Below are 23,981 nucleotides of genomic sequence, written 5' to 3' on the forward strand. Positions count from 1 at the left end.
GGTAAGGACCCTCCACTGCCCCGGGAACGCACCCCAAACCCCGGGCGGACACCCCCGGCCCAGCCCCTCTGCACTGCCCCTGCCCTCCCGCCCACGGAGAGAGCAAATAGCTGAGCAACAAAAAGCAAGCCTGGCCCCTTCTGCCCTCTACTCAGTGCTACGCCTGCCCCCTCAAGCACCTGTAGAGCCTCTCACCTCTCTCCTCATTTAGGGTGCAACTGATGAGCACACCAGGCTCAAATGGGCAAAGCAGCCTTGATACCCCTGGCCCTGGCTTTCCTCCATGGGGCTGTGGCACAAAGCACAAGACCCCGTGTCTGGGACCTTCATGTTTAGGTAGCACATGCCCAGGTTTTAAAATCACCTATGGATGGGCACCAGCCGTGGGAGGTGCCCATGATGCTGCTCTCACCCACGCTTGGCGCTCTCCTCCCACACCACAGGCCCCTCGGGGAGGGTTTTCACCCTGCAGCCCCCTGGTCGAGCACCGGGCGGCTCAGGACTGCCTTCCTCTCCAGGTGCGAGGTGCGGCCGGGACCTGAGTTCCTCACCCGATCCTATCTCTTCTACGCTTCAAGGCTTACCAGTTCTACTACTGGGACCCCTCCTGCCACGACCCCTCCTACTCGCTGGTCATCAAGGGCAAGCTCCGGCTGCGCCAGGCCTCCTGGATCACTCTTGGGGCCACCGAGGCCGACTACCACCTCCACAAAGTCGGCATCGTTTTCCACAGCCAGAAAGCTATGCAGGAGGTGGCCTCCCGGATCAACCACACTTCCGGCAAGGGCTGCAGTGGATTCCTGTCCCCGGGTCGCGCCTGGGCTCCCAGAGCCCTCTATGAACTGCTGAGCGCCAAGACGGAGCGTGACTGCACCGCCACCTTGGGCTTCGCCATGCATGAGCTCAGCCTGGTGCGTGTGGAGCGGCATTACCAGCCCCTGGTGCAGCCGCAGCAGAGCGGGAGCCGGCTGGTGGAGGAGCTGTACCTCGGGGACATTCACACGGAGTGGGCCGAGAGGCTCCACTACCGACCCACCGGTTATCAGCGACCGATGCAGAGCGCCGTGGTAAGGGTGCTGCCTTTACGCGGTCCTTCCATCAGTTCGTGGGCTTTGCCGAGCAGGTGTGGTTTCCTCGCTGTTAAAATGCCGCTGCTCTGTCCTTCGTCTTCTTCCCCTCTCTGTCCTCTTCACTGGGGCCTTCAGGCTGAGAGAGGAGCGAGGAAGCAGCAGCTGCCATTAAGTCATTAGTCCTCGCTGTAATGCCATTAGAAAAGGATGCTGCCCTGAATACAATTACGTTAGTGCACAGAAACCAAACTCCTGTTTTGACATAAATAAAACTGAGCAGGAGAATTGGTTCCCTTTCCTTTCCTCTCTTTTATATATATATATACACACACACACATAAATATCTCTATGTATTATTTTGTAGCAGATTAGTTTATTTCCAGGAAAGCTCATTTCTATCTGAATTGTAGCTAATCAATTCAGAAACGATTGAGCAGTGAGATGGAGTGAAAAAACCTCTCTGAACTTCACCAGATAGAATTGAATTAACTGAAAAAAACCCTTATTTAGTGGGCAACATTTCCCAACACCCTGAACGACACCGAGCTCTGAAAAACACAGAGCAACACCCCTCTGCCCCTTGAAAGTAACATTCTCAGATTGGTTAAACTTGTGTTATCTTGGGCCAAAACCATATATATGAGCAAAACCAGATGGTAAACATAAACACTTTTAGAAGTTAATTGAAAACCAAACCTAAAGATACTGAAATTCCCTCTCTGAATATAGCACTGTAATTAATCAGCTAACAGCTCTCCAATGGACCAGCGCATGATGTCACCACCTGGCAATAATTAGGGGCTGCCATACATTAGAAATAACTTCACACGACTGGTTTAACAAGTAGGGGTTTTGGCTCCATGGCTGTAGTGATAATTTTATACAGGACAGGATTTTTCTTTTTTTTCCTGAACTAACATCCATTTGCTTGCACTACTGAGAGTCACACAACTCTGTGAGGAATTATTTAACCCTCTTTATGAAAATATCATTCTTTTCCCCTTAAATTTATATCTGTTTTAAAGAAACCCGTTCTCCCCAAATTACCTTTCATTATCAAAGAATTTCCTGTCTAAGGAGAGCATATATATTTGCCAGCTTCTGGGATTATTTAGCCATAATGTACTGTGTACTGTCAGCACTCATTAACGTGACAGTAGCAGTAAAGCAAGCTGAAAATGGCTAAATTACAGTAGACTCCAATCAACTCGCATGTAAATTACCACCCTACCGTTAACTACTGAGTTATTTAACCTTGTTGCGTACGACAGCTCGGCAAAGATTAGCTCGTGTTCTAGAAAATGATATAATGTTCGAACCCTGGTTATTTAAAAATAAATCAGTTGTGATACATGAAGTAGAAGAAAAAGTTCCAAACCACACAAAAGCCCTCCTGGCACTGGCTGGGCTGCGGGACTGGTTTGACTCAGAGCTCAGCCGGAAGCACAGAACCAGATGTCAGGTCCCCCTTTTGCAGCGGGTCTTTTCCTCCTCCGTCTCCGCGGCGATGCCCGCTCTGCCGCCCTCTCTCCCAGCCCTGTGTCATGGATGCAGGAGCACGGGCAGGGACGACAGGGGAGCAGAATGCACTGTGCTCTTGGCTGTCCTGGAGAGGCTGCTGTCGTGTACAGCCACAGCAGGGTTTCGCTGGCCAAAACCATCACCCTGGTTTTTTTGAATCTGTGCAGAAATGCCCTGGTGCGGCTGACACCTCCCAGCACCCCCAGCCTCCCCCAAGCGCAGCAGCTTGCAGTGGAAAACTTGCAGGGAAGCAATCCGGCGATTCCTGCCCTTCCAGCAGCCCTGCCCTCACCCCATCCCAGCCTGTCCTCAGCCAGGGCACAGCCTCAGGGCACAGCCTCTCTGTCCTTCCCTGTACCAGAATAGCAAAGAGCCAGGGCAGCGCTTTATCTCACTTAATCTGCTCGGCTGTCTTGGGCCAAGTTCACTGCAGTTGAACGCCCTGGTGCCAGAAAGGGGAGTTTGAGCTTTTTTCGATATTCTGAAAGGGGGTTTTGCCTATCAGTTTACAAAAAAAAAATGTTTGGTTGTTTTTGTTGTTTTCCACAGCACCACGAGCATCCTTGCCCGGCCTGCGGGGTTATATACAGAGCTGACGAACACCACCCGCCCATCCTGCCCCTCAGAGCTCAGCTCCCAATGCAGCTCAGCGGCAGCTGGGTGAGCACCCACTGCGAGGTCCGACCCGCCGTGCTTTTCCTGACCAGGTACTTCATATTCCACGGGAACAACCATACCTGGGAGGGTCACTACTATCACTACTCCGACCCCCTCTGCAAACAGCCGACTTTCACCATCTACGCATCCGGGCATTACACCCAAGGCATCCCCTCCTCCAAAGTGAGAGGTGGCACAGAGCTGGCTTTTAAAGTCACGCAGGCTCGGGTGACAGCGATGGACCAGGTGACAGTGATGATGCTGAACTCCTCAGAGCCTGGAAGCTGCGGGCTGACGAGCTCCTGGCGTGCTGGGGTGGAGCAGGATATAACGCCCACAAATGGATGTCTGGCTTTGGGCATCAAGCTGCCCCACACCGAGTATGAACTTTTCAAAACGGAGCAAGACACGAAAGACCACAGCCTGCTGTACATTGGCGAAAGGCCCACAGATGGATCCAGTCCCGACAGCCCAGACAAGCGGCCCACATCCTATCAGGCACCTCTGATACAGTGTGCTGGAGCATCAGAGGAATTTTCTAACTATGTTAGTCTAAAATACGTGGGGAAAAAGAATGCTAATGGGAACGAAGCACTAAAACCTTTGCCTGTGGCCTTTTTACTGTTTGTAGCACTTCTGTTTTTAAGATGGGACTAGGTCTCTCTTCAGGTACAGCACAAGAATTCTGATAGTCTTGGTGCTAGCGTGACTCTCGCATCCTTCAAATGAGCACATCTGGAGTCAGTTCTATTCCGATTTGGAAACACTTTTTAAAAGCACACAAGAACAGTGAACGAAGCCAAGAAGATGTGCCTGGCTACACTGTTTGTCCTGTGGCTTTATTGCCTGATCTCTCCTCTTCTTCGTGTACAAATTTAATGTAGTGACATGGATGTGCAGCACATTGCAATAGATAATTTAGCAGTGTGAGGGGGGAAAAAGCGGCATCAATTACGACTGCTGCTTTGAGCTTTTGACATTGCTAAGATTTAATCAAGAGCTTGATTCAGATGCAATTCAACCATACGAAGTGTCGGCCGCTGAGTTTCTTTGAGGTTAAGTTCCCTTCCATCATACTCCTTAACGCTGTTCTTGCAAATTTAATCTGCAGAGTCAGGCAGCACTAGATAAACAGTCAGCAAGTGCTCTTGGTAAGGGCACCGTTAATCGTGCCTTTCTCAGCTTAGACATTTTCTGCTATTTTTCTGTGCATGTCCACACAAAGATGCAACACACGATCTTCCACTTGCGTGTGCACAAAAAGCAGCCCTCGCAGCGTTACCTTGAAAGACTGCGATGCCCGACCCTGGTCGTGAAAGAAGATTGGGTAAATGGAAAAGGCTTCTGTGCACAACCGCTCCACCTTTCAGCATTACCTGCCTGCAGACCAGGCTGCGCTGTTCTGGCTCCTCCCGTGCAGCGCTGGCCTGCACTTTGGTCCGTCAGCAGTGGCCACGCGTTGCTGCCCACCTCCTGCAGCAGGCAAAGGTGCTGCCAGGCAGTCGCAAAACGCACTCGCCACGCACCGAGCGAGGCAAAAGATCACTTACAAGGCTCCTCAGGCCATGTATTTTCACTGTCTCCTTTTTAGTAAGCGTGCTGGCATAGCAGCTAATCCAGCTCTCCTTTCAATCCAAATGTCACTTCCAGCCTCATTCCTGTAAAGATGTTTTATAAATCTGCCTCTAGTGAACAGCTGAGGAGATGCTCAAATCAGACAGCACAGTCAGGTCAGACTGATTTCTACTGACAAGAAGGACAAACTAAGAAATTATATTCCCTGTCTGCTGCAGCTAAGAAGCATATCACTTACTTGGAGAAGACCTCCTCCCAGTAGCTAAATCCTCTCCAAATAAGCCTATGTATCTTACTCACAAGATATTTTGTTAAACTGGCTATGCAATAGCTACCTTCTTAATGCTGTATTTACGAACCTGCAGGTTGTACTTAGATAAATTATGGGTTTTATAACATAAAAATACTTCTGGGGGATTTGTACATTAACTAATAATTCAAATGAGATGCTTATTAAATGCATACAGTTGTGACATAAATGTTGTCATCATGTTCGCGTGTTCCAGGCATGATCAAATATTAACGATGCACAGGAACAGTCACACTTCTGAGATGACACACAGCAAGGCCAGGCTTGGCTACCTCGCTTCTGGCTCCCTCTGCAATCAGTGGAGAAGGAGACTTCTCCAGGGGTCAGTTCAGCCAGCAGAACACCTCCCCGTTTCTAGTGGTGCTTGTGTTTTGGAGACCCATGGGCAAATGTTTGAAGAACTGGAAGTTCATCTTGGAGAACGTGGCGTCTCCTCTGGGCCATCCCTGTTGACAGGCTATGAACTGGGGCAAGTCCAGGGTCGCAGAGCTGCCTCTCGTGTTAACCACACGCGCGGCAGAACTTTCTCTCCAGCAGCCACGTTTCCCACCACCCTGCTGGAGCAGTCGCTCACCGCAGCCTGGAGGAGAGGCTCCCGCCACTCAAACCAGCAAAGCTGCACATTTCTGCAGGAGCCAAAGATGTCCATGGCAAGAACAGGGAACAGCCTTGTGCTGCCTTTGGAGGGTTGGGTGGAAGGGGGTAAGGCAATTTCTGCCCTACGTTTACCCCCAACAGTGAGATTTGTGTGCAATTGTTTGTTTCATTTACACAGTATGGAAATACATTAAACTTAACAAGCATTCAGGTGTCACATGGTGTAAAATCTCCACCACCACAGAACCTTTCAGGGTTGTGACGAGATTAACACGATGTGAAAAGTCAAAGGACATCACGTACTTAATGCGACGTACGCCACAGCCCTTGAGGAAGCTCCCAGCTCCAGGTCAGCCACCGCTTGGCTCCAGCGGCGCGGGGGCTTCAGACACAGCTCCACAGCTCTGCACAACAGCCGGGCTCTGCTGACTGCGCTTCCCTGTGAAAGCCTCAGCAGGAGCCTCTCTGGCCTCTGCTTCCCCCCCTTTAAAGTTCACTTCTGAAAGAAAAACCAGCCATGAAAGAGCTATTTGCATAAATATCATCACTTTTATTGTTCTGTTCACAGTTTTTGGAGAAACATTCCTAAATTACACAGCTATTTTCTCTTACGATTTTGTGCCTTTTTCCAATTTGCATTTGCCTGGCTTCTGTTACCAGTCAGTGATTCTTGTTGTGTTGCTCTTTTTAAGATCAGAGAGCTGCAGCGTTATTTTCTCCCTGTGAAGGTACTTGTGCACTGTAATCAAGACATTCTCAAGTTTGGTAGGTAAACTCAGCCAACTGATTTTTCTCTCTCACCCTCTCCAAGGCATTTTCACACTCCACCAGTAATTTTTGAATCTTTTTGTTTTGCATCCATTCCAATTACTCAGCTTCCTTTCAAAATGTACATATCCAAATTGTATCCAAAATTCCCAGCTCTCACAGCTGAGGCATACAGAAGTACAATCACTTACTGCTAACGGTAATTAAAACCACCACCACATTCTTATTCATTAGTCTTTCACCCTGGGACTGCACTGGGAACACACAAGGAGCTCTTACTGTGGTCTGAGTATGGGTATTTTTGTCATGCTAACATTTTATCAGTGGTGATTTTGGATCCGTTTTCACCAGTGACCTGGAACCACTGAATGGTATCGGGTCCCAGCAGAACCCATCTCATGGATCTCTTTGAACGACTTCCTACAAGCCAGGTTTGTCAGAGGACACCGAGCCGTGCAGGGGCCAGATGCACCCAGGTTCCTCTAATCCCAGAAAACACCGAAAACAAAGAATGCAACGACCACCACCACGCTCCTTCGTTAACATCACCTCCTTTCTGATCCCTTCCCTGGGCGCGCCAGGCTGCCTAAGCACGGCATCCAGCCCTCTGGTCCTCTGCCATCCTCCTCAGCAGCAGGTCAGAGATCTCCCTCAGAACTGCTACAAGTTTTCTAGACCCACTGAACCTCGAAATGCTGATTTTAAATACGAGCATTGCTCATGAATGACGCCACCTTTCCAGTTCTCCTACACCATCACTAGCGCTTTTACCACCTGCACCACGTAATGGTCCTTATCCTGCCATAAAGATTTCCTCCGAACTTCAACTCTATCCCCCTCTCCAAGCACTCCAACCCATACCTTTTTTTATTCCTCTATTGCTTTCCTTATTAATTTTCTACACTTCATAACTCTCATTTCGAGCTGATTGCTGTCTGCTTCCCTTTTTCTTATTTGTTTTATATTACTTTACATCTAATTTTTCCCTTCATTTCATCACTGAAACAGGATGGGCGGTCAGCCAAAGTTGTCCCCCTTCTTGATTGCAAAATTGTTGGGGTTTTGGCCATTTAATAGCTTTCACTTAGAAAACTGCCAATTCTAATTCAGTTTTCCATCTAATTTCTTCTTCGCTACCAGATTTGATATGAAATCTCCTCAGCTATGCCCTGTTAAAGCACCAATTACATTTATTAGCATATGCCCAGCTCCGATGTAATCAGGATCCTACAGTAACTCCCAATCTAGCCCTGTGGTTCGTTCATCTGACATAAACATGACAAAATCTTCCTGTTTCACGTCTAACCTTGCACTAGAAAAACAGGTCAAATATTAGTCCCGACTACTGAATTTCTTTCAACTGTAAAATAAAGAGAGACCTTTTTGTTGTACCTGTGAAGAAAACCCAAGCGAGCAGATGCACTGGCAGGTTGGTACCAGCTGAAAGCCCATGGCATGAGGCACCTCTTGGAAAACTCTTCCCCTTCCACTTCTTACATGTTTAACCCTTTTTTAACCACTCCAAAAAGCAGAGAAAAAAAGAAACGTAACTTTCAAACACTAAGAATGTATTTACCAGCTCCCTGCGCTGAGTCTGGGCATGAGTGTGCTTCGCACCTTCTTTAATATCATAAGCTACTCAGACAAGTCGCCTTTGCAATTTTCAGCTTCTCCAGCAGGCACAAGAATTTAGAGCATGAGCTGAGTTTGCCAGACACAGTCATGGGTCTGACCTCCCCTTCACAGCTCAATTAACAGTAACTTCTTTTTCCCCTTAGCCATCTTCATGCTCCCCTGTTTAAAGTGCCTTAGACTGTATTTTGCATTCTAGATTTCCCAAACTACTCTTAAACACAAGAAAAGTTTTAAAACATTTTTGGATATTAACAGCACTGAGCTAGTGCTCCATTTGATAAACAATCCACACTGAATATAAATGCATGCTATTTACTAGAAATAAATATGCTGCATTGAAACAGCAGAAAAAAGCTGGAGACAGAAAGGAGATGGTTGACTGGACTCATTGCTCCAAACTCTACACAGAGAGAAGAGGAAGAATCAAATTTGATCAAAGAGGAAGCAGAGAGGTGAGTGGTTACCTAGGATGGAAAAAGGCACCTGGGACCAGAGCTGGACGTGTCAAGGGACTGCTCTGCCAGGCGGCCTGGCTGCAGCCACAGGCAGCACTCGAGGGCCAGGCAGGCAGGGAAGAGCAAGACTGGAAGGGCGATGGGAAGAAAGAGACTGAGATGGGAAACAGGCAGCAGAATGGAATAGCCAGTTAAGGATGCTCAGCTGAACAGTGGTTTCTTTGCCAAGGAGCAGTGAAGAAACAGGGATGACTTGGATTGAACCGAAGGGCTAAGGCAGGGAACAGATCAGAAAAGAAATTGGGCAGAAGAGTCTGCAGCCTTCACAGAAATGCTCTGGGGCTCAGAACTCAACCAAAAATTCCTGGCTCCAATCACACTCCTGTGTGGCCTCTCAGTGAAATATGGAAGCAAAAGCCGCTGCTCCAGCTCAGTTACTCCCCACATCACACGCTTGGGTAAAGAATGGGTGTCCATATGCAGAACATAAAGGATTTGATCCTGACATGCATGTGGGTTACACCTAATACCATGATGCCTTTTCTTAAGCTCAACATTTAAAAACCTAGTTACACATACCCTGAAGAGAACTGATGATGAGGTAAGGTCAGGCACACAAAGCTGAGCAGTTTCAGACACCCTCTGGGCAGCACTAGCTCACTTTTGACCACGTACTGAAGGCTTGATCAGAAAGTGTCCAAACAAACAGTGCTCAAACTTGGTTTTGCCATTTCCTACCTTCTGAGTGCTTGACTTTGTACAGCCTCAATAAAGGTCTTTTAAAAGTAGTTGCGTGTGGATAATTGTGTGTGGGAATTCTGCCAACTCAAACACGAGGGAGTTCAAGAGGCTTTTCTAATCTTGTGAGTTTATCCACTGAAGGAAAAGATTTGATTAAAAAAATGAAGTACAGCTAAACTGGGAACAATACTTTACTACGAGCTGTTCTTCAGTTTGTCATAGGCACTTCTAAATCTTGGAAAAAAATATCACAAAATTAGGAACTTGTAAAATAAGAATGAAATGTACAGATGCAGAAACATAAACAGAAATGCCAGATGTGTAACGTCAACCTGTAATATGCAGCTTCAATTAATTCTTCTTAATTCATTTGTTTTCTTAACTTCTTTTGTTTTGCCATCTGGAAAAGGCCATTTTCCAGTGACAGATCATAGGAGAAAAGATCCAAAGTTCAAGCTTGCTTCAAGGAAAAGCAGCCTTGTTTCTGTACTTGCAGGCTTAGAGATCCTTTTTGCAGCGTTCACCCGCGCAGCAGCTTCGGGACAAACCTAAGAGCTGGACTGGGAAGTAAAAAAATCTCCATGGAAGTTCCATGGTATTTTCAAAAGTTTTACTCCTCAAAGTAGAAATGTGAAAGCAGTTCTGTAAAAGGAAATGAAGCCACAGGAAATGGCAGAGTAAATGCCAGGTACACAGTAATTCTGGAAGCGTGCAAACGCATGCGTATTAGAATACGACATGTAGGAGATTTCTGGCCGGCTCTGATGAGTGTTATTTCAGAAAATAGTCTACGTTTATCCAGTAAAAAACAACAACCCATTAATAAGACAAACAAATGTTATAGTTAAGCAGATCTGAGTGGTGGAAACACACAATTACCTCGTTCTCTGAAGCTTATCAAAAGAAAAGTTAGGAACAACACAGTGAGTAATGTCACTTTTGCATGGACACCCATTAGACAAAATGATTCAGTATACATGAAGCTGTCAGCATAACATAAAGAAATCTTAATTGGACATAGTTAAAGGATCAGCATTGCCTTGCTTGAACAATAAATCCCACTATTTACCTAGCTGTAACAGATGATTTATACAAGCATCGCATCCCATTGTCATCTTTTAATGAAGTGTATCTAGAGAACTGCCGGGCTTCACTCTATGAGCAAGCAGCCTTGCTCAGGAGTTGCTTTTCTGTCTAAAATGCCTAAGCGTTGGTTTATACAAATATTTTCTGAACAGTAAATTAAGTTTGTAGACATGTATCTGATTACAAGGAATAGTAATTTCCACAGACAGTACTGAACTGGTCTCATTCCTGTACAGATTACTTTCTTCTTTTTATGTTACTGTTTCTGACTCAAAAATAAAATCTCAAGTATGTACACTGAAATTCACTGACCACCTGTCCCTTCTCACCTTGCTCACTTGAGGATTTCAGTAATGGATGCTACCCCATTTTCAAACAATGAAAAAGTGGCTCTCCAAGCCCAAGCTGCTCTACTGCTGCCGTGAAGTCCTACTGCAGCTGTAACACAGCCACAACAAACACGGAGTTCAGAGTGCTTGTGTTCCACCTTCTTTAATTTCAAATAGAGGGATTTTTGGTTGTGGTTTTTTCTTCCTCAGTTACTTTATACGGACAAAAGAACTCAGGATATGGCATTTGAGGACATCACGTAGAGCAAGAGAAGTATAGTTTCAAAATATTACAGTTAAGTCACTGTCATGCCCAAGAATTAAGTGTTCCAATTAAGAGATGAAAGTGTTACACACGTTTTCTAAAGAAAAGGGATGAGTTTTCTTTCATTAGGAAACTGCAACATCAAGGACCTTCAGACATTAACAATCCTTTTTTGTGCGCACACCACAACGTAAGTCAGGATTATAGCAAGAATGGCAAGTTTACATATGCAGCGAATAGAAACCCTTTATAGTTTATTGGTGAGAAGAAACTCGAGTGATTTGCAAAGTGAGGTTCCAACTTTATCCCACTAACAGTGTTTTAGGAGAAGGAATTAACATGGAATACCATCATCAAGCTGTTACAATCCTGTATTTTTAGAAAATTACATTATGGTACATCAATCCCTCTCGACATGACACACATGGGATTATTTCGCTCCTTGATCCCCAAGGCCTTTCAACAGGGACTCGACACTAGGTGCCTGGCTTGCGTGTGCAATTGTTATAGTTGTGCATCCACAGCTGGCAACTGCCAATGCAGAGCAACAGTCAGGATCATTCACGCATGAAATATTTGCTTTAAGATGTGGGTAACTACATGAAAACAGTAGAAACCATTTACCATTCATTTCCCAGTATTAGGCTTCAAGACGTTGTAGATCCCTATTTGTACCAGATTTGCCCAAAGAGTGCAGACAGGACTGTAAAGCTGAACAAAGTGAAGGCTACCCAAGTAACTTCTACTGGCTCTTACAAAAATAAACAGTAAACGTATACACAGGTGGGTATCTTTAAAGGACAGTAAGAACAATAACTAGATTAAGTAATAACTTGATTTGTACTCTCATGTATAAAGTACAGTTTTCTAGTGTCTGGTGGTGTGTGTGAAGACACCAGACAATAATCTTCTTTAGAAACTATATGTTTCATGCACAAATTCCTAAGATATGCAATGCCCTCTAAAATAATTCACTTTTGATGAATACTTCATGAAAACAATTTGCTCTGGTGTCATCATGTAAGGAACAACTTACAAAAGACCCGGGTGGCTTAAGAACATCCATCCAATGTATTTTTGCAACGTATATACAGACTGGCATTTTAGCAACCTTGGAAGAAAAACCATCCCTAGGCTTTTACCTACTGCATATGAAAGGGTCTGGTCAAACACAGGTAGTAAGGATTCCTGCTCAGTTGTTTTATTTTAAGATCAGTAAATCAAAGCGTTATCCAGACAATTCAGTGCCACTCTCTGTTCAGGCTGTTGTCAGAAATCCTTAGGAAAGACCTCAGAACTTTGTCTTGTGTAGGACTGATGGTGTGAGTCAGCCCCATGTGCAGACTACAGTCATTACCCAGATCCTTCGCTAACTCAGGTCCCTTGTGTTGGGTCTCCTTCATCACACACTTGTAAGGCATCCAGCAGACCACCAGAGTGTTTTCTGGGACCTCTTTATAATCCTAGAGTGCACACAACAGAAACAACTTTGCTCAGAAATTACTTGAAGTTCCCAGTTGTCAGAGATCATGAAGAAGTGACCATCGAACACTGAAGGACACACATTTTGCCAGCTTCCCCCTTCATCTGGGAGCTGCGTGTGCCAGCAAAGTCAACTGTGGTAGCTAACAGTGTATGTAAAATTTGCCTGAAACATTATTACAGACACACTCACAAGAGACCAGTTTGAAGCTTCAATTCTTCTCCTTTACCTGGCAAAGACAGCTATTTTTTTAAAAAAAAAGCCAAACTTTTTTTTGAAGCTGTTTTTCAGCAGAACAAAGGGCTCTCAAAAAACTTAACAGAATTACTTTTCACAGCAAATTAGGAATTCAGCTCTTTTGCTAACACATTTTTAGGGAGATCAAGATGTTTACAGCCTCTTAAAAAACACTGCAAACTCCATCTCCCTTCAGTAAAGGTTTTCTCAAATATATTCTTCAAAGCCATGAAAACTAATTTTGCAACATCCCTTACAACCTTGCCTTTCTGAAAAGGTTCTTTTAAAATACTTAATTTAAAAGTTTTCATTAGCTTCTACTGCCCAGAGAGAATCTTTTTCTCGATCAGTTCTGCCCAATTTGTCACACTGAACTCACCGCTTCGTTCTTTCCAGCTCACCTCCCACCTTCTCTGCCTTTTCCAGCCATACCTGCATTACTTTGTCACTTCCATCCCGAGCAGACAAGGCACTAAACATTTTCAAACGCTAAAGATGCGCCTCTCATTTCTGCTGAGTCTCCTAGAGGTACTTCCAGAGTTGTGTTCATAAGCTGAACATGCCAGTTAAGATTTTTTTTTTCCCTCCTGTTTTCTTATTAAACCTCACATAATATTTTGCTTATTTGCCCTTGCAAAACGGGAAACCCTTGAGACATGGGTGGAACAAATATAAAGGTCAACGAGTATAGCAGACAGGCTGCAGCCCAAACAGCTTTCTCAAGAAGTCACAGGCATAACAAAGGAATGAAAGGAGTCACTTTTAAAAGACTCATCTTGATCCTGAAAGGTGTTAACAAAAATTGTCACTGATGGTTTCTGGAACTACCATTTAAGAATATATGAGAATCTGCCTGCTCAAAAGCTATTTCATCTACTGAAGTTCAACATGTTAAAACACACTGAGTTTATGTATTTTGTAACAGAAGTGTGCTTAGATGAAAATCAGCTTGACCTCACTTTCAATACGCTATCAAGCGTCTTAACTACTGAACCCAACTGAACTGAGAAGTGGGAAGTTACCTTGCACCTCAGCAGTCAGCATGGTTACTCTGAACAACACTTCTGTAATAACAGGTTCGTGATGGGGCTGTTTGGATAGATTTTAAAATTAAGCTGGAAAAAACAAATAATCCTGAAGCAAGGCTGCAAGTTTCCTTATGCCATAAACAAACGAGGTTGACAGAGAATACTGCTTCCTCTCCCCCTCTAAAACTGTGAGAACATGACAAAAGTAACAAAGGAAACATTAACTTGGGGGCTTTATTTAACTTTTCTTTTTTTTTTTTTTTGTCTTTTGTAAGATGCTACATAGTCAAACAGGATTGGTCTTTTACGGCATAGGACTAGTTTACTACTGATATTTTTTCCCCTAGACTTATTTACATACAAAAACAGTTTCCTGACCACTGTTTCTCCAATGCTCAGATGATCGAAACTCCCAACAATTGTGCAGTGCCCAAAACACCAGGAGGCAGAAGAATTTTGCATCACTACAGCAGCGAATTTTTAGTTCTAGTCACTGGCTTTAAACAGGTGCCTTTTCATACCACGTAGTATTAGTCAATTTTGTGACAATAAGGAAACACGAGATGAAATACATTAAATAAGTTAAATATGCATTAAACATCTCTGAATAACATTTTAATTCAACTAAATGAACCAACAGCAATGTAGCTTGGTCCCTTTATGAGAACAAGGCATTGACCTTTATTCCAAACGACCGTCATACCAGTCGATATATGCCTCTTAATGATGCCTAGCACATTCAGCATTGCCACGTACAATTCTTTTCAGCTTCTCACTATTAAGTGCCAAGAAATTGGTAACTTGCACAGAGTTGAAGACACTGACAGAAACTGTTAAATTTATGAGCAAAATGGTGGATTAATGTATTTTACAGAAGTTATCAACACCTCCTGCCTAACCCAGCTCCAACCAACCAATAGGGCCAGCTCCAGCAGTGGAGGAATAGGTTTTTTTTCTATTTTTCCTTTTTTTTGTCTTGTTTTTTAAAAAGAGGTAATCCAGCAACATGTACCAGGGTCTAAGAATGTTTAAAATGACATAGACAATATTCCATTGTAGTGTTAAATCGTAATTTTCTCCCCCCCTTCATCACTGAAGAATATTCTCTTTCATTTATTCCCTCATCGTACATTTTAAACTTTCTAGATTATGTTACATAGTATTTGTGCAGGGGTAATTTAAAGGCAAGACCTGTGAGATGTCATACATTAATTTTTTTTTTAAACATTGTTATGAATAAATTTAATCCAATGATATGGCAGAACCATCAAACCAATTTACAATTTCCAGCATGCTGCCTCTACAAGGCTATTTTTCCTATAATTACACCAAAGACAAAGAACAAAACCACCAAAGCAAGTAGTCTGGAGCTGAACCCTTCGTCCTTGACAGCAGCTGCAGAAGCAGATATTGGGTTGTTTGTCTGGGGTGCCTTCCTCATCCGCAGTCCATCTTCTTCCTAAAGGAAGATATATTGATTATTTCTACTGAAAAGAAGCTTTAAGTAGTCACCCTTATGGTATTTATTTTAGATGGGCATAAGAAACAAGGCAAAAACTAGTTTATAGCTAATTTAGAGCTCTATTTCATAGATAATCCTGAGGTATCTACTTGACTAGCAGATCAAAAAAGACATGCTCTTGAAGTCTTCTCCTGCTGACTAAGGTAGCAGGGGAAGTGATGAGGAAGCCTGCAATGAACACTTGTCCAAAGTCTGGAGACAGCTCCAGAACTTCAAAAAAACAAGGATGGAGGCAATGGTGTGAAGATGCTTTTCTTGCTCTGTAAGGAAATATAGTGCTGCTGGGGAAACTGCTTATCAATACAGCTAAGGTAAAGTTGCATGTTTTTCACAACCTAAGGCAATTCTATTCATCACTCCCCTAGTTAGATGTCACAGAGAAATTTTACCAGCATTTGAAGGGAAATCTATTTTCCCCATCATATTAATGCTGACATTTTGACATGAAACTAATGGCAATAATGAGGATATTTTCTTGGCATGAGCTTGACAGCTCTCTTGATTTAAAGACAACAGCTAAAAACAACATCACAATCCCAGATACTATCATTGCAAGTGGAGATGATGTTCCCCACTCCTCAACCTAAACTGCTGTGCAGCACAGCTGTGTTAGCACACTCCATTCCACACACACAGAGCACTTCAGGAGATGGTAAAGTGAGTCTGCTGTGAACTTGTACACAGCTGAAGCAACAGTGTTAGACTTTTTTTTACGTGAAACAGTATTATAATGCAAAAGTGCAAATACAATTCCCAAGTAAAAGCCTCCAGTCCTTAGATTAAAAATACTCAAGAAATAAAATTGTAATAAAAGTTACTGCAGCCTTAAAAATTGTCAGGTAAGTGAAACTCAAAAGGCTCAGTGTACATCAGTGTTTCTCAGTTTGGAATTTAAAGGAACACCTACTGTTTGGAGTATAACAATATTTTTTTAAATTATTGTTTATTTATTAAAAGTCATACACTACCTGACACCCCTCTACTGCTGCAAGTCGGGACAGGAATAACTGACTTTTGTAAATAATAACATATTGTTCACGTATAGAGTAATTTTACTGCTAGAAACAACACATTTTGACTTTAAATATTTTAACTTCCTTTTGACAGGGACTCCAGCCTGACACTGACAGCACCCGGTGGCTGGCTTAAATTTAACATTGATTTCTGATGTTTTACAGGTGTTTCTAACACTCCATAAGGGGAACAAACAGCTCACCATTTAAGACACTACTGTAAAACATCAGCTCAATTCTAGTTATCTGCTGTAGACTGTTTATTCAAGACTGATTTGCAAAAAAAGAAATCATACAGTATTTATAGTATTGGGAGAGGCTGCAAAACAAGAACACAAGGAGAAGTTAAGGTCATGTCTTGGCTGTATACATATATTATTTCTATGTGCAAACAAAACTGGTTTACAAAGGTTTAAGAAATTTCTTCACGCATCAGCCAGCCAAGCAGCATCAGAGCTGACAGAGTTGCTTTCATTGGGCTCCAACAGACACAAATTCAAAATTTTCCTTGGTGCTGTTATCTACAAAACTAGACATTTACAATAGATGAAACTACAGTAAAAGGTGGTTTTCAGCATGGTGATAAAAGGCTTCTCAATTACTTGATTTCAGAGTGATGTGCTGCATATGACAGGAAGCATATTTCCTATTAACCTCTCTTTCTTTGGTCATTTCAACTGCATATTATAGGTGCAATTACTGAAACACTCGGTATTCGCACAACACTGCCCTCAACTCCCATCAGTTTGAGAGAACAGGGCCAAATGCAACACTGAATGCTTAATTCAGACTGAGAAAATCAGGTGGGAAAAGAAAAAAAAGAAAGAGGGAATTCATTACTGTGGATTGCTATCCAATCAGTTTCTCTGGCTGTATGACTTGTACGCTTCTTTCAAAGAAAGCATTCGTTTCAACACTTTTTCTCAGTTCATACAGAGAAACCTAAATTATCTTCTAATTTATAGACGATATTAAAACATTGTGTCAAGGTCGTGTAACCAAACCTTTAAGTTGGAAGCTTCTTTTTCAGGAAAAGGGTAAATGTAAAAAAAAAAAAAAAAGGTAGCATCTTTACCTTAAACTGTTTATTTTCCTCCCGTAACCTCTGAACTTCTACTTGAAGCCTCTTATAGTCTTCCATTACTCTCTTAACTTCAGTGTCATCCAAAGAAGAACTTATTGATTTAGACATTACAGAGGAATCTGTCTTTGTTGCAGTTGTGGATACAATTTTATTGATTTCTATGTCATGCTGTTAAAAAAGGACAGTGATTTTTGGTTAGTTGTTAACACCACACCACACACCTGATAATATTTAGGAGGAGAATCAAGTAACATTGTCTGTGCACACCTGAAACGTGCCTGTGTCAAAAGAAACATTTTCTTTCTGTTACTTTTACTTGGTCTTTCTCTTTCACAGAAAACACCAGATCAGCAGCAGTAAGTACAGACAGAACAACCTCAAGCTTTCAGTTCTGACATATGTGGAAGAGGAAATATCCTTAGACCATGCTCCACAATATGAATGGGAACTCAAGTTATTTGCTCATAGCCTGCTTATGGAGCTTTAGTGCCACAGTGCCCTCACTCCCCACTGCTGGCTATCACCTCTCCATCTTTGTGTGCTTCTGTGGTGATGGAGAAACCTGCAACTCAAGTTAGGAAACAAGCCGCAGACCTCCAAACCTGCCCTTTCCTGCCTTTGGATCATCTCCATGTTCTGCACTTCAGAACGCAAAGGGCCTGGTTTCAGAAACAAACCACCCCCTTCCCCACCCAAACTGCCACCAAAGTCTTATCATGAAGATTTATTTTATATGAATGAAGGAACAGAATCTTGTTACTACTCCTGCTTTATTTTGCCTTAATGAATTTTAGGTATTATAGAAAAAAACTACGAATTAACAGAATAGCCTTTAAGTTTCATGTAATTCATATGTTTTCCTTTCTATCATCATACCTCTGAACTGGAAACACAGAAGTACGCTGGCTTAAAACAAAAGCACCTACAGCAAACGTTTGCTGTCTGGAGCAGGTGGAACAGACATAGTGAGACAGCAATAGTGACATTATAACAATACATAATCATAATTACAAGCTGTCCAGTGCAAGGTAGAACAACCATGCCCTCAGTACCTGCATACCAGGGAACATTTTAAAATTTATTCCATCCATTATCAGTTCTACATTTGACAGAACATACTTCCATTAGAAATTAATGTGTTCACTACCCTAGCAAAAAAGGATCCTACAATATTATAGCTGCTAATTACAATATAATCCCTAATTGTATTTGTGTCTTCCTTACTAGAGTCTGCCAAATTGCTCGCTAAAATCAGTGTTGTATCAAGAAAGCAAAGGGGATTGTTGGACAGGCAAATTTATTATGCTGATGGTTACAACTGCTTCAGTATAAACTCTGAGCTTTATGAACATCAATCAGCATCTTTCAATTTTTGTAAAAATATGCTTTATCCTGTGATCCTTCACTAAATGAAAACAGATCAACTCAAAGATTTCTTTATGCTTGTGTTGCATTTACATTGTTCAAATTAGTTGCTAGTGACATTAATCATCACTAAGATTTTGAATAGTTAAACACATATTGTGTTTTCAAAGGATGAAGCCATCCACACTGTGAAACAGAGGGTTCTGTCTTTTGCTTACAGAGCTGTCCATATAAACAACGCCATTTTACATGATTTACTGTGTTATTAAGTTCAAACACTCAATATGCATCTGAAAATACTCACAGGCTTATCATTTTCTGCTGGTAGCTCAAACACACACCTAAGTTTCGAATCCATGAGCTCTTCCGGTTTTGCTTCTTTCCACTGGAATAATTTAATATTAAACATATTAGTATAATAAGGCAGATAGAAAATGCAGGGTATTATGTAGACAAATCACATCATCTTACTCAGGAAAACATCCCACAGATATTTCGCATGTTACCATTAACCACATACATGATCAAAAATGAAATAAAAAACATAACTGAGTGCTATTGTAAAGAAAGACCAGATACTATGAAGAAAATAATTCTAAATAGTCTGAAGCTTACACAGGTAATTTATGAGAGAACTGGGAATTGTGTAAGAGTAATTAGCATAGATAGGGGGAGCTATGGTCCTGATTTAAAAAAAAAAAAAAAAGAAAAAGAAACAAGAAGGCTGTATTCAAAGCAAGGGAAAGGAAACAAAACTCCACATCAGTAACAGTGTTAGTTGTGAAGTCTGTTCAGCAGAGTACCTAGGCAAACTTTTCAAATTTCACATGAGGTTTCCTATTTTCCACCTCCTTATTCTTCAGCATCAATGTCTAAACAATAGCAGATGTGCTGCATATAGCTTCCTCTCTCATCCTTCTCTTCAACTACAGGGTCTATCATAAAGAAGTTTCCTTCCAATATTTTTAATAGGAATTAACAGTTATAAATCTCTGCTCGGTATCAGCTATAACCCGGAACTTAACAGACTGATTCATACTAGTGATATACACCAAGAAGTGTCCACATTTATGCCCTGGATTCCTCACATGCTCCTCTTCACTTTGACCATACTTCTAGTAGCATGATATTGCTCAGCATATCTCAATTAGGTGTCAAATTATGGCTAACCCCTGTGCAACCTGAAGAAGTATTTGACTCATCCTAAATAGCTGAATCGTACTTCAGCTCTTCTGTGGCTGAAGTCAGAATTCTATTTTGAGCTCATTAGCTGCCTGTGAAGTGTTGAAAGCTTTATAGTACTCCAGTAATTTGTCTCACCTGTTTATCCAGAATAGGAAGATATTTCGAGAGTGGTAACAAAACTGAGACTGATCAAGTGTTATAGGAAAAGGAATCATATTGATCTGGAGAGCTCTGGAAAAGTGAAAGGGCCATCCAGGTCCCAAAAAACATTCTTTGCTAGCAGAATAACATGTTTTCATGGTACAAAGTAACTCATAAAAATTAAGAGTTAGAATGAAAGGCAGAGTGGCTTATCTTTCTAGTGATGCAGACATGTTATTATTGCTGTTGGTTCTCCCACTGAATCTTATTTTAAGGCTATTAAATGAATATAGTTCCATAAATCTTCAGAAGACGCAGACTGTTGCAGCTTTGAAAAGCTATTCAGAAGAAGATGCATATTGTAAAGACTACTGTAAAAAAGCCATGATATGTACTCTGAGGTTTGTCGGGGATGGCTTTACATACATACAAACCCCACACTTCAAAGTAATGGCCTTCTTTTCTTTTTTATTGTGTCCTCAATGGCTACTGAGTGTTCTCTCAAGCTAACAGAAGCTACACTAGAGAAGGCTTCCTTGTGCCTTCTTGCAGTAGTAAATCTTGCTGTTATAGGACAGCCACCAGCTTCCTTCCAAGTTGTCGTAATGTAGCCTGGTCTTATTTCTGCGTCTTTTGTCCTTCTCTGTTTCAGCACGTACATGCTTCTCTTACTGTCATTTGTACTACACAGGAAAAAAAAAAGTATCTGTATCTATGAGGGCCTTTCATTTCCCTAAGCTACAACAGACCTAGGTAGGGATAAAGAATACAAGACTTGTAAATCATCCTCCTGGTTCTTGCTGGGAAAAGCAGCTGCTGGAAGACTCAAGACCAAATAGAGGCATAAAAAACAGAAGATGCCACAGAGTTAGAATACAATCCATGTATATATTCTTAGAACATATAGTTCAAGTTGGCCTTTCTGAAAAATGACACATTAAAAAAAAAAATCACAACTACTTAACATTCGTTTCATGGCTTGGTATCCCATTACTGACAGCAGTGTCCGAAAGAAGCAACCACAGACCCCAACTGTGTCTTTCAGTGCAGGATTCCTGCGGCTCAAAAGAAAAACAGAAAACACCTTGCCATGCACAGAGACGGAAATCTGGCAAAGTTCTCAAGCATCATTCCAGTGTGGTTTGACAACAGTCCTTAAACAACGCAGTAGAAGGTCTTATAAAACGATACAATCAGAATGAATTCCATTTTTAATTAATTTCAATACTTACTACTGCTTCCATGTCTGAAGTATCAGCTGGAGCAAACATAGACTGAACCATAAACTTGTGTTTACTTTTCTCATTAGGGTCATAGTCAAAAGGCTGTAGCATCACTGCAAGAAAAACCCCAAAACGCATCATGTTAACATTGCTCTGATGCACGTCATGCACTGATGATACAGTTACCAGGTTTGAGAAATACAAACAGTAACGTGCTTTCAAATTGTGTGTCTGTTACCACCAAAGCAGCAGCTGAGATCAGAAACCTCAAACAACATTTTAAAAGAGGAACAGACTTCTTCAGACTGCCTAGATTGTTGTCTGACATTTCTGGAAATGATCACTGTACAATACACCATACACAACTATGGCATGATAGTAATGGTAATGTATAGTAAATAGGATAATTTACATATCTTCTGGGACAGGGGGAAAAATTCTCAAAGAAAGTATCTTTCTTTCTTCCTCCATCCTTGGGGCAGAAGTAACGAGCTGGTGTTTTCATCAGCTGTACACACAGTATTGCTGATGGGCCTGAGAAAAGCTACAGAGGCAAAGTCAAACATTCCAAACCTTTTGGTTCAAGTCTCAGGATGGAAATTTCCTCTACAAAGTTTAAGAGTCTCAAGATACCTGTTTTATCAAGTACAAGTATTTCTCTTCCAAAAATAAGTTGCTGAAATGTTATGACCAATTTATAGCTGGAAGTTTATGATTAAACACTACATAAACTCTGTCTCTGAAAGGTAAAGAAAAAATAATTATTCCCCTCCATTCCAAAATGACAAACATTCCAAAATTTACTTATGCACAAAGTGACCAGGTTCAGGCAGCAGACGGAAACAAAGAGCAGGTTTGGGGGTGTGTATGTGCTATATATATATATATTTGAATTTATTTAGTATTAGGAATTTCCATGTCTTTTCTTTCTGAGTAAAGAACCTGTTAAAGTAACTTGAAGAGGTAATGTATTTCCTGTATGTGAAATTTTCTTTAAATCACAGTGGTCACTCAGAACCCCTACATTTTGCAAATGATATCTGGATGTTCAGCTACTGGGATATTAACAAACACCAGTTTGGCTTCAATATGAGACAGAATATATGTGAAAATAGGCAGTTTACACAACCATATTATTAGATATTGCAAAAAGCTACCACCCCCTCAAATTTAAAATGAAGCTTGCTGCAATTTAGAATGAAGCTGCAATCACTGCTAACATAAAAAATGGTGTAAGGTTTAAAAATTCACATTTTACAAACCATGTAGCTACTTCAGTCCCTCAATCCAACCACTAGGAAAGAAAGCAGTTTAAGAATTAGGATGGCACAAGTACTGGTGCTTTTAACATTATGTGCCCAAATTCATATGCACTAATTGCAGGCGTTTGTCATAGAAAAGCGACATCCAAAGATCCTGCTTACTGCAAATCAAGGAAAGTCAAACCAACCTGCCTCCTTCAACCAGCAGAGTATGTTATGGCTGTGCCATCTTTATTATGCACACAAGCTGTGGCTATCAACAACCACATGTTTTTTAAAGCCAGAGCAAATTCTCTCAGATGAGGTGCTTTAAAAGTTATTGTACATTTTTTAACTCACCTTGAGGTAATCAAATACTAGTCCAAAGCAAGTGTTTGCAAATTAACAGGCTACTTTTAACACTAATTTTCCAAGCAGACGTGACTGCAGTGTGAATGCACATGTAATTCGACACTGCATAATACACCACTGAAAAGCAGCAGCAGCATTATATTTTCTTCCCTGTAGTAGATACCTAAACCTGCTTCAAATCTACATAATGTGTAAGATTCAAGTGGATAGTCAAAACTATCCACTGTTTATGGAACTTCTCCAGATCTCGAGGCTGATGTTTGCTTTGCTGAGTGCAGTTACAGGCTCATTTGAAAATCATTTGTTCCCAAGTGATGGTGCTGAAGCCATTCTCCAACGCCGAACGGTTGCTGCTCTGAATTCCATTCACTGAATCACAAGAGCAAGCAGCTAGAGAGGGCTTGACAGTACAAACGTTGTTAGCACTTGTATTTTTAGATCAATACATAAAAGCCACATTGACAAAAATTATTCAGCAAATGTCTCCTAAGCCAGATGGGAAGCTCAAAAATACGCACTTTGTTGAAGAGGAAACCAAACCATTTCAACATTTGTTCACATGCCACTGGGGCTTTCTGTGACAGATCAGTTCCGTGTAACTGCTCTGATTTCTGGAGAATTTGCTACTGTGAATGTGGCTCCTTTGGTTTGACTAGAAATTCCGTATCTTATGCAAGAACTGTATGAAAAGCGTATGTTCCTACAAAACGCCTTATCAAGTCAGTCATCTCATCTGGTGAAAAGTTTCTGATCAGCTTTCATCAGAACTCAGACTTCTAAGAAACAAAATGATTAACATGAGCTCCAAGTTTACTAGTACCAGCATCCATTAGGCAGAGAGATGTATTACAACCACTTTCTAAACTGATCACGCTACAGCTAAAGCACCAGAAGCACTCTACCACAAGCAAAATAATGCAAAGTCACTGAGACATCAATGGAACAAGGAGTAATGCAATTTCTATCTGTTAGCCCACTTGTCTCTCTCCAAATTCAAACACAAAGGATCGACCTGATGTATATCCTGTTCTAAAGTGTTCCCAAAAAAATGAGTACCAGTTTTCTCACACATTCCTGC

General features: G+C 41.9%; 2 protein-coding genes across 2 annotated transcripts in view; one reads left to right on the top strand and one right to left on the bottom strand.

Moving 5' to 3' along the window:
* Positions 1-366: 366 nt before the first annotated feature.
* On the top strand, positions 367-3,905 carry APCDD1L (adenomatosis polyposis coli down-regulated 1-like). The gene is given in 3 exon segments (XM_010182039.1): positions 367-568; positions 571-1,067; positions 3,141-3,905. Coding segments are annotated over 3 exon segments (1,464 nt in total).
* Positions 3,906-13,982: 10,077 nt separating this feature from the next.
* The window catches only part of VAPB (VAMP (vesicle-associated membrane protein)-associated protein B and C), a gene marked incomplete at its 5' end in the record, with an annotated part of 15,051 nt that continues 5,052 nt past the window's right edge, over positions 13,983-23,981 (bottom strand). The window contains 4 exons of the mRNA XM_010182040.1: positions 13,983-15,216; positions 17,368-17,544; positions 19,046-19,126; positions 21,300-21,403. Of these exons, the coding sequence (XP_010180342.1) occupies positions 15,058-15,216; positions 17,368-17,544; positions 19,046-19,126; positions 21,300-21,403 (521 nt within the window). The remainder of the gene's footprint in view (positions 15,217-17,367; positions 17,545-19,045; positions 19,127-21,299; positions 21,404-23,981) is intronic.

The sequence above is a fragment of the Mesitornis unicolor genome, unplaced genomic scaffold, assembly GCF_000695765.1.
Source record: "Mesitornis unicolor isolate BGI_N332 unplaced genomic scaffold, ASM69576v1 scaffold36163, whole genome shotgun sequence".
Lineage (NCBI taxonomy): Eukaryota > Metazoa > Chordata > Aves > Mesitornithiformes > Mesitornithidae > Mesitornis > Mesitornis unicolor.